Raw genomic sequence first — 11,436 nt, 5'->3', positions numbered from 1 at the left:
TATCTATCTATCTATCTATCTATCTATCTATCTATCTATCTATCTATCTATTTTTATTTATGCTGTTGAGACAGAGTCTCTTGTGTCCTGGTCTCTAATTCCATACGTAGCCAAGGGTGACTTTGAACTTCTGATCCTCCCCAGGACTATTTCACGTGTTCCCCCAGACATTTGCTTACCATTTCCTGAGTGTCTCCCTCCTCCTTCCCTTCTCAGCTAACAAGAGTTGTTGTCAGGCAGCAGCTACTAAGCAACAAGCTCTTGCTGGGTAGCCCAGGCTAGCCTCAAACACACGATTCTCGAGGGTCAGCCTCCCTAAATTGGGATCACGAGTGAGTATTGCCATACCTGGTTTACCCTTTCTTAACACCAGAACAAAGAGAAACCGACTACAACCAAGACACACTCCAGGGTAGGGAGATAGCTCAGTGAGTAGAGGTGCCTGTTGCCAAGCCTGAGAGACTTCAGGGTGACCCCTAGAATCCACACCATGGGAGGAGAGAAGAGGTTCCTGAAATTGTCTTCTGGCAGCCCCCACCCCAAGCACGCTGTGGTATGTGCATAAGTGCAAGTAGACACACATGATAAATAAATAAAATGCGATTAAGATTAAAAAGGAAAAGAAATGGTTCCGGAGGAACATGGAGACAATACAGCTGTGGCGAACCAAAACACAAGTTCTAGGAAGAAGAGCAAGTTTGAATTTTGTAGGGCTCATGCTATTGTGCATGCTGGACTTTGCAATAACTCTAAACAGCAACAGCATCTGTAATTTCTTCTCCAGCTCTCACCCACCATGACAGTATCTGTCTTCCCTCAGTGGTGTTAGAGACCATGGCTGTGACAGCAGTGTGTCGCCTCCTTTCGTGGCCGAAGGTGAGGTTCCGCTGCCATCTGCAGAGCTCAGAAGGAGAACCCCATTTCTCATCCCATTTGGAACATGGGCGTGCGACTAGCACCCAGAGGCTGCACAGGATTATGACTCAAGGGCTCAGATGTCCACCTCGGGCTCTCAGAAGGAGCTGGCTGCTCCCTAGGACCCCCCAGAGCCTCTCCAAGACCAGAACCTGGTAAAACCCCAAACTCTGAGGTGTTCCCATAGTGCTGAGGTCCAGACCTACGCGCAGACACTCTTATCAGGACTTCAGGGGCATACATTGAGGCCTGGAGGCCTAAGGTTACCTACTTATGATGCTTTCAGAAGTTGGGCCTAAAGCACGGAGTTTACCTCCAAGTGTCTGGATCCAAGACTACAGAACTTTCAGGAGCCGCTCCAAGCCACGGCCAGCCAGTGCTGGAGAACTCCGTCCTACACACATACGAAATGACGCCCGACAACGTGAATGAGGTTAGAAGTGGCTTCCCCAGGCTGGCTGACGCCTGTGAGCTGCAAAAGTTTCATAAATCTGTGTGCATCTGTTCTGCTTTGCCAAGAACCAGGGGCCACCCCACTGTCCTCATTTGCACCAGATTCTTCTACCCTTCCCTGAATCCTATAACCTACTCAGAAAAAAAAAAAGCATCTCTAAGAGATGCCACTTTCTAGGGCACCTTGTGCTACTACCCCATTGGCTAGCCCCTTCCTGCTGCTTTCTTCCTGGGACCTCTCTTTCCAGAGATCATCTCATGTTGTGTTCGTACCTTCAAACCTCTCATCGTTACCCCAGCCCTGCATCTGCCTGCCCTCTGATCCAGTGCCCCTGGGTGGAGCTCCTGGGTGACGCTTTCATAGACCCTGGATGGGACTCCCTCCAGCCAGCTAAAGTAGGACAGGTACAAGCCAAGGCCACCTGGGACAAGAAACCAAGGCTCGGTGGGTGGGGCCTGGGCCATGATCTCAAGTTAACATGGCAAAAACAGTGGTTCCAGCACACTGGCTCCCAAGGGTACCCCTTCATGCATTCCTGTCCAGGTGTGTACACGTGCGTTGGATGCCGGGGTCAATCTTGTATGTCGTTTCTTAGGGAATATGTACCCTGTGCTCTGTTCTAGGGCCTCTCGTTGGAACCTATAGCTCACTAGTTAGGTTAGTCACCTGGTCAGTGAGCTCTAGGAGCCTGCCTGTCCCTACCTCAACACTGGCATTTGAAAATTATGCCACCGTATTCCACATTTTATGTGTGTCCTGGGAATCAAACACAAGCCATTGTACTTTTGTAGCGGGGACTTCTTTTACTGACTGAGCCATCATCTTGGCCCCAATACACTATGACACTCTTAAAATGTATTAGCAAAAGAGCATTTCTGAACGAGTCCAATATAAAGAAATGCATCAAGCAGAGTCCATGCACGGCCACCACATCAAAATGACACAGCATTACAGAGGTGGCTTGCTTTTCCACCAACGGCAAGTCATCAGAGCAGCTGAGGGTGGCAGCCCCAACCCTCATCTGACCCACCATGCTGTGCTGCCCTCTGAGACTCTTGGAGCCTCAGTTTCCCTAGCTGAACAGGAGGTGACTTGTTTAGAGCATACTGGACCCAGCATCAGAAACATGGTTTTCCAACCGCTGATCTGAGGCCTCTTCCAACCAGATGTTCCACGACTCAAAAGATACTCCACAGGCAAGGAATTTCCCAAGGCTTAAGTCCAAATGCAAAGCTCCTGAGAACCTCCATGGGACCTGAAGGGCCTTTACCTCTTGCCTTTTCTGCTTTCTCCACCTCATCCATGGACACAACTTCCCCCTAAACACCTGGACTTCCACTGGCCTCTCTGGAGCCGTTGCTCCTCCTCAAAGGCCAAGACTGATCAGATCCACACCCTCAAGAGATATTAGGGGTTGGAGAAAGGACCGGGACCAGTGGAACCTGAGCCCTGGTAGTTAGCCAGTCAGTCACCCTTGCCTGATGACAAGCCCCAAGAGACGACAGACAGACAGACAGACAAACTGGTGGCCTTCATCTGTCCAGCAAGAGCCTAGTCTTTATTAAGCCCCAGGTGCCCACCCTGAGCTCCCAGAAGTGTCTGATGAACTCTCTGGCCTCACCCTGTCACAGGTGTAAACCAGTGTCTAAAGAGATCCCTCATTGAAGGTAATTCAGAGGACCCTGTGCCCTGGCTTAAGCTGTGTTCCTGTCTCTTACCAAGGAGAGTATTCAGACTAGGAGACCCTGTAACCAGCCACTCCCAATCCATACCCAGCTCCTCCAGTTGGGAGGTCACTGGAAGGTCTGAACTCTGCCTTGGGGTGATGGAAACAGCTAGGGCAGGAGGGCCCTGCCTGGGCCTGGGGAGAAGTTGGGAGGCCGGCACACCCTCACTGCACCCATTTCTCTGCACCTGGCCTTTGTGATTCACTGCAGCAGGAATTCATTCCATTTCCCCTCTCTCTGCCAACCAGGGTGGAGGACAGCCTCTAGGGAGAAGCCTACAACCTCTACTTTCAGCTAGAACTTTAACAGTCCAACTGGATGTCACACTGCAAGGTTCCCTGGATTACACCTCCTTCCCCCAAATCAGAGTGTTCCCCTGTCACTCCCCTGAGAGGTCTGAACATCCCCCCACCCCCACCCCAGCCAGGAAGCCTTTTCCTGGATCCCATCAGGATTGGCAGCCAAAGTTAGGTAGTGGACTCAGCACTGTGAACACCACGTAACCGCTAAGGCCACCATCAGAAAGTGCCCAAGGTGCAGATGTTTCAACTAAGGCTTAGAAAGCAGGGCTGAAACTTTGGATCCTCACAAAGGCATGTATCTGTGGGTCAAACAAGAACAATGAAAAAAAAAAAATGTGTGTTATACCAATCAGATCTCCTCTTCATTTTCACTAATGCTGTTATTTTATTATTATTATTATTATTATTATTATTACTTAGTCATAGTTTGCTTTTAAAGGGGTTGGTATCGCCTTCAACTTGGAGCATGCAGAATGCCGTTTTGGAACACAGCCCCATCCGTAGGCTTGGGGTTTCATCCTGTGGCTGCAGCCACGTGAGCCACGCCTGCCAGCCTGCAAACGCTAATGGTTTTTCTCCCTCCTCCTTCCCTTGCTCCTGTTGAAAGGCCGGGCACCTGGCCAGGGATATAGCAGAGATGCTGGCTGTGACATGCAGGGGAGGAAGGAGGCTGGCCCAGGACTGGGAGATGGGCAGCAGGCCAGCCTAGCTTGGGCCAGTACTGGCCTCCTGGGCCAAGGGTCCCCATCTTCTATCTGGTCTCCAGCGAATTTTCCCATCCTTGTGTCATGGCACAGGTTCCATGTTAGCTAGGGGACCAGCAGGGGACCCACGGTCATTTAAGGTGGAAGCTTATGGCAGAGAGGGGCTGTGAGGAAGCAAGTTGGCAGCAGTGCTGGGGCCAGTTGCATTTGGGCAGGCATAGGTGAGGGGCCCAGGCTGCAGTGCTATTATCCACTTGAGTACTATGACACCCTTTCATGTCCTGGGCCTCAGTTTCCCTATCTATCCAACGAGGTGGAGAGACTTTATTCCAGCTGAGGCTTCATGATAGGAGTCAGATATACAAGACTCCATTGCTTTTCTGACTTTATAGAGTCTGAGAGCCACAACCTATGGACAGGGCCTCTGCTTACCCCTGCCCACCCCCCACCCCACACTCCCGGAAGTACTGTACTGGTAGCCCTGCTACCTGCCTGTCTGGGAATGTCTCCTGTCCACCTCTTCTTGCATCTATATCTGGTACAGAAAGTGTCTTTCTTCCCTGACTTCTCTTGTCCCCTGCTGGCATGGAGTCAGACACAGTAAGCATGGAGTTGGATCCTGGCAGGTGGGATTCTCAAGGCTCTGCCCAGGCCCAGAGGAAACAAGAAGGATCATGGGTAGAGAGGTCTCTGCAGATAAGGGCCAGCGTATTGTGGGTTGACAGAGTCATTCGGGCCTTTCTCTTTGGAGTACTGGGCCTCTCGGTGGCATCACCAGGCTCCCATTCTCATACCTAAGACCCAGAATATAGAGGTTCACTCTGTTCATGGACAGCCAATCCACACACCCCGCTCTTGAATGCCCCTGCCCAGGAAACACCCAGATCCCTAGGGGTACCTGTGTTCCTGAGATCCCCAACGATCGCCTGGCTTCCCACAAATGGACAGCATCTCCAGACCGTGGAAGCCCACGAGATTCAGCACTTTCTGAGTTGGGGAGGGGGTCCCAGGTCCTCACTCCAGGCTGCACAGGGCCCTGCCTGAAGCCTTCCCAGCCAGCGCCTGTCCTGCCCCGCCGGGCCAGCAGGATTACTGACACATACTTTGAGCGAGTCCTGGCAGGCGGGAGGCTCCCGCGCCGGCGGCCATGTGTTTGCCAGCCTCCCTGGGCGGCAGCGGCACGTTCTGCTGGTGAAGGAATGTGGAAGCACCAATGTATCAGACACCTCCAGGGTGTCACCTGGGGAGCCCTGGAGGAAGACCTAGGCTGAGGCAGAGGCCAGGTTCCCCTGGGTCTCCAGGCTGAAAAGTTGTCACATGGTGGGATGGGGGAAGGTATTGGAAATAGTAAAATGTGTCACTGTGTCCTCCTCAGGTACAGTGTCCGTTTGTCACAGGAAAGGCCCTGTCCATTCATCCACTCAATACAACCTTAATGATTGGCTGCAGAGGGCAAAAAGCAAGGCCAGGAAGGACAAAGGAAGCTACCCTGACTGAGTCTGCTTGATGGCGTCACAACCTTGATGACAGATGCAGGGAGTGTGCTATTTCCAAAGGGAGAGGACAGGTGGCAGGGCCCACATGCCTAAAGCCTCTCTGGTCATGGGCCTGTATCTTTTCTCTGAGATTTAGTCCCACAACTATCTACAAATACAGCATGTGTCCAACAGCTCACCACAGGGACACGTTTTCCTTCAGGTGCACATGTGGAGTTTAGGGCTTTCTGGATTCTAAGGAGGACTGGGCTATGTGGCCCTGCATCGTGAACAGCCTCCTGGAACTTTCAGCCCGCGGAAGGGAAGTGCCCAGTTCCCTTTCTCAGCCTTGGATTCTGAAGCTCACCATGTCCCAGATAGCAAGATTGGTACCAGGTCAAACCCTGGTACTTTTTCACACCCTGAACCCATGTCAGCTTCTACACCCTTGGCCACAGCTTCTGAGGCCAAGCAGAAGCCAGGGCCTCCTTCCAGAGGACCATCAGAGACCCAGATGGTCCTTCCCAAAGCCTCTCATCCTAAGAGCCTGATTCTTCAGCTTCCCAGAATAGAAGCAAATGCAGGAATCTCAAAGGCTGGCCCAGCAGTCCTCACACCTAGGACCCAGGTATAGGATGGGGAAGAACGCTGCTGATGAGCGATTTCAGGCTGGCACACAGGCTTAGACGCCTCCAAGACCAACCAGAGAAGAACCTGACTTGTTGGCACAATGACATAAAGCTGCCGAGATATCACCTCCTCCCACCACACACACACACACACATTTCTTCACAGACAATTGGCTGATCATTCATCATTCACAGGTGGGCTCTGGTCACACATCAAAAAAACACTGATCATATTCTGAGGACCAAGCTGACAAATTTAAGTCCTGTTTCCAGAATCCTGAACCATACCAGAAAAGAAGGATGGATGAGTTGCCAAGGGACTGGAAAATGTTGAGTCTCCAGGCTAAAGTGTTGTTGGTTTTGTTTGTTTGTTTCTGAGACAGGGTTTCTCTGTGTAGCTCTGGCTGTCCTGGAGCTCACTCTGTAGAGCAGGTTGGTCTGCCTCTGCCTCCACAAGTACTGAGGTCAAAGGTGTGTGCCACCCACTGCCTGGCCAGGCCAAACATTTGTACAATGGACCAAACGTCTGTGTATATACATGTTACCAGGCCATTAGAAGATCGCCTGGGAGTAAACTCACTGATAATGTATTGACTCACTCTCTGCTCTGGCTGCAAAGGAGTCTGGGAAGCTGTATGCAAATGAGATAGAAAATCATTTTAAGGGGACATGAAGCTGGGTGGAAGGAAGACACCCAGCCTTGGAGATATCCTCCATAACACTTGGAGGGTTTGAGCATCAAAGTCTGGAAGAATTGGGCAACCTGGGCTCTGGAAAGGGCTGGCTTTGAATATTCCTCTTGTTGTTAATGATGACAGCGTGATGATTGGAAGTTCTGGGGAAGCAACCCCTAGCCCAGGGCCTTATGAATTGCAATGCTAATAGCAGTGTTGATTTGCTTAGCATCTTGATTTCTTTTGCTTTGTGGGTTTTATATTAGTTACTGATCAAGAGAGGTGAGAGAAGGGAAGAAGGGAGAGAGGAAAGAATGGAGGTAGTGAGGGAGGGAGGGAACAGCAAAATAGAAAAGTGAGAGACAGGTGGGCAGATGGGGAAAGAGCAAGAAGATGAGGAGAGAGCGGGCTTTGATGGCTGGACTGGGACGAAGGCTCATAAAAGACAGCTCTGGATACGCTCCGTAGCCCTGCCTGCAAGAAACCAAGACATTTAGCTCGACTCTTCCTCAGTCTACCTGTCTTTGCCAAGCTGGCCTCTCTCGTCTCCTTGTCTGCTCCACACGACAGCTGTGCACCTGTTCACCTCGGCAACCTGGTGAGCCTCACTGGATCATCCACCTCCTCCTCACACAGCCCTCAGACTCTCTCATCTACCCTGCGTGCTCCGCCAGGAGGCTTTGTCTCCACTGTGGGGCAGTTTGCTGTCAGCCGTTACCGGGGCCGCAGGGGGATGGAAAGAAGGCTAAGAAGACTGACTCCTAGGAGGCTGTCTGTGCCCAGCAGCGCATAGGGGTCAAGGCTGCAAAGAACAGTGACAAGCCAGAGGAACCTAGGTGCTGAGAAGAGGAGCTAGAGTTGGTTCTAAAAAAAAAATGGGGCTCGTTAAGGTGCCCCTGGGACACAGCGCACAGCTTCGGGGACACCAGGGAGAACCCCAGAGAGGACACTGTTAGGAGCTACTGCGGAGCTGGGCACTGTGCCCCACCTGATCTGCAGTGTGCTTTCCATACTCAGGAACCCATGGTCCAACAGGAACTTGTCCATATGAGAGGAGCCCTGACAAAGAACGGAGAAAGGGGAGCTGGGACGCAGGCTCTCCCGCAAGTAAGGGAGCCAGGAGCAGGGAAGCAGCCACACACACAGGAAGCCCAGGTGGCAGTGTCAGTATGGGATAACTGTTGGGGTGAGAACTAAGAGCAGAGGCAAGAAGTGGCCAGCGAGGGTGGCAATGTGGCAGGGTAGCCCATGGAGGGCACAAAGGAATCTGTAAAGTTTGAATAAAGTCAATTCCCCGGCCACAAAGCAGGAGAAAGCAAGACGCTAGGCAAATCACCGTTACTATCAGTATTACAACTCCTAGGGCATCTTAAATTTCTTCCAGTGTCTGTGAGGACTGTCCTCTGTCAGGGTCCACACTCTTTCAGCCTGGTGGTTCTACTCCTTTTCCCGGGAGCTCCTTCCAATCAGTTCTAACACCGAGAGAAGACAGTCTGGCAAAGGTGGGGAGGGAAAAGACAAAGAGAGCCTTCCTGTGGGACTTGGTCTGGTCCCCTTGCCTGCCTCTTACCGGACCACCTGAAGATGCCAGCACAGAAACTCTGGGAGGAGGTCTGACTTTGGATAGGCCTGCCTGTCTCTCTGCGGTATCAGGGCTGGCATTGGGGTTGAACACACCATCCCTCAGAGCAGGTCCTGGGGAGGTGGTGGACCTTCACGGTCTCACAGGGAGCAGAGGAGTACCAACTTTCTCCTCTTCCTTCCCCCCACCCCCTCAGAGCCACACTAACGTCAAAAGACTAATTACCCCTGATTTGAAATTTCCTGGTTTTGTTCCTCCAGGTGAGGAAGTTCTGTGGTGCTCACTTTCACTTTCACAGGCAAGGGGAGCTGGGGACCTGAGGCAGGCTCTGGCTAGGTGGGAGGTGAGGTGAAACCATCCATGGGTTAGGCTGAAGGTAAATGAAACAAATCAGAAGAAAAGGTTCACAAGCCCCCCTCCCCTTGGCCTCTGTGTGAAGCTCACCGGGAGCCCACCCGGCAGTGACCATGATGTCCTCCATTTAGGGGGCTATGCCTCACCTAGGATCCGGAGTGTAGGCAGGAGAAAAGAGGAGACACTTGAGGCTTGGATAGAGAAAGCGCAAAGCAACCTTTATTAAAAAGCCAGCCACCACGCACTGTGTAAAGTGGCTGCAGCCGCTGCTGCCTTTTAGGGACCCTTCCTCTCCGTTCTGCCAGCATGCCCGTTCCAGCTGACACTCGGAGCTTGCCCGGGGCTGAGAGGGAATAGAGCTCGGTCTTGTCCCTAGGAAGCTAGCATCCCAGAGAGTGTGTGTGGTGGTGGTGGCGGTGGCGGTGGCGGTGGTGGTGGTGGTGGGGAGGCTGCGTCTCAGGAAGCAGAATTGCTAAGTGTGAGAATCCTACAGAGAACAAAGTGGGAGTAGGGGGTGGGCGGAGAGGTGGCCCTTGTCACCCACCCCTATGAATACCAGGTGGACTTCCGTATCGCTCTCTGGGGCCAAAGGGCTGCCCCAGTCCTTTGAGGGGAGGTGTGGGAAAGCTAAGGGCCTCGCTCCTCTCACACCCCTCCCCTCTCACCTGGAGAACGGCCGCGTGCACCCGAGGGGGTCTAACAGCCCAGGTGAAAAGGAGAAAAGGAAACTAGACTCCTCTTGGCCTGGGTGGACCCGGCTAGAGACGTCCTCCCCACCCCCCCCACGACCCTAGGGACAGAAATCTCAGGACGCAGGGTAGCTAGCCCAGGAGGCCGGCGACAAGGCCCTTCTTTATGGGAGTGGAGCGGGGGCGAAGGCGCTTCCTCCTGAGCCCGGGAGCTGAGCGGCGGCGGGGTCTAATTAGAAGCCTGGCGCAGGAGCGGGCGGCCCGCGGGGCTCCCCCGGACGCGCGGCCCCCGGCTCCCCGCGGACGGCGGGGCGCGCCCGTCGCGGCCCTCGCTCCCGGAGGCCACGGGGCTCCACAGGTGCCGTCCGGGTCTCAAGAACCCCACCGGAGGCTCGGCCGGATCCCCGCAGGGCGCAGCCGCCGCTCGGCGGCCTCCCCGGCCCCTACCCTGCATCCCTGCGCGGCTCGGCCCGGCACCCCCACCCCGGGCTTCTCCGCGCCTCTCTCCCCTGAAGCATCTCGAAAAATGATTATCGGATTAGATGTACGTCGGCTCGCTGGGTCCCCCCTTCCCCTCGGCATAATTATTATAATTCCAGGCAAGCCGTCGGAGGGGGGGGGGGCGTGTGCGCACGTTGGTGAGGAGGCTTCTGTCCAGCCGAGCCTCGCCGCCGGCGCGCCCCGGCCCCTGGGCGCTCACGTTCCTCCCGAGGGAGCTCTGCGCTTCTGATCGCGGCCTTAAGCCTCGCGTCCCACGCCGGGAGGAGGGTGTCCATCAAACGCCCCTTGGAAGGGTCACCCCAGCTTCCCCTCCCCTCGGGGTATTCGCGGAGGACTCAGGGCCCCCCGGGGGCCGGCACCTTTCCTTCCGCTTCATCTCCCCCCCTCCCCAGGCCGGGAAGGGTCTCCTCGGCTCGGCAGCCTCCTTTTCTGGAGTGGAGGACGCCGGCCAGCCTCTCCAGGGCCGGGTCCCCTCAGCCTCTCGGCCCGGGGAGACGCAGATCCTCGCTCTCCCTCCCGCTCATCCCTCCAGGCAGCTGCGCCTCCTCCCCAGGCGGATCGAGCTGGGCCGCGGACGGCCGAGCGACCCCTGCCACCCGACCACCGCGAAGAAGCGACAGCAGCAGCTTCGGGGGACGCGCGCGGGGCCCCGGGCTGGCTCCGGGCTGGCCCCCGGTGCGCCCCGCTCGCCGCAGGCTCCGCGCCACTCCCGGCTCGGGCTCCGGCTGGCTTTACGTAACCGCGCTGCCCCGAGCTGTTCGGTCTTGTCTTGCCGATTTTTGGGTGTTAAAGCGTGCGTGCGTGCATGTGTGTGTGTGTGTGTGTGTGTGTGTGTAAGACAGGGTCCCCAAGAAGAGCGTCCCTCTGCCCCGCGCTGCCGCCCCTCTGTACTCTTTCCTCGACCATCGCCTCGGCGTCGGTGTCATGTGCTAACCCGTTTTCCGCCACTCTTGTTCGACGCCAGGGACCGCACGGACTTTCACTGTCGTCCCGTCCCCCCCCCCCCCCGCCAGGGGGATCGGTGTCCCCGGAAGCCCCGCCAGCGGCGTCCCAGCTGCGGCCCGATCAGCTCCAAGTGGCGGCCAAGGAAAACCCAAGCCGCCCGCAGCCCGGGCGCTGAGCGACGGTGGGGGCCCGGCTGCCCCGGGGGGTGGGGGGCGTCTACCCTAGGGGTGGCCCCGGGGGGCCGGGGCGAACGCGCGGAGACTCACTCACCACCAGATCGGGTAGCTGCCCAGCGCCTGCTTCAGGCTGCAGAGCACCAAGAGGTATCCGAGAGGAGCCATCGCGGGCTTGGCGGGGCGCCGGGGCTGGCCCGGCCCTCGGAGGTGGCGCGGCTGCGGTGGCGCGGGGCCCTCTGCGGCGGCGGGGCGCGCGGGGTTCCCGGGTGTGCACCGGGACGCGGGCTCCGAGGGCGGCGCTGCGCCAGG

The 11,436-nt window shown here is 55.6% G+C and overlaps 1 protein-coding gene across 1 annotated transcript in view; it reads right to left on the bottom strand.

The window, feature by feature from the left end:
* Wnt3a (Wnt family member 3A) overlaps positions 1 to 11,292 on the bottom strand; it is a 41,554-nt gene extending 30,262 nt beyond the window's left edge. Inside the window, exon 1 of the mRNA XM_055594469.1 lies at positions 11,222 to 11,292. Coding sequence (XP_055450444.1) covers positions 11,222 to 11,292 — 71 coding nt within the window. The remainder of the gene's footprint in view (positions 1 to 11,221) is intronic.
* Positions 11,293 to 11,436: the final 144 nt, after the last annotated feature.

The sequence above is a fragment of the Psammomys obesus genome, unplaced genomic scaffold (genome assembly GCF_907164565.1).
Source record: "Psammomys obesus unplaced genomic scaffold, mPsaObe1.curated_primary_1811, whole genome shotgun sequence".
Classification (NCBI taxonomy): Eukaryota; Metazoa; Chordata; class Mammalia; order Rodentia; family Muridae; genus Psammomys; species Psammomys obesus.
Note: the sequence above shows the minus strand (reverse complement) of the source record. Positions and strands in the feature narration are given on the sequence as shown.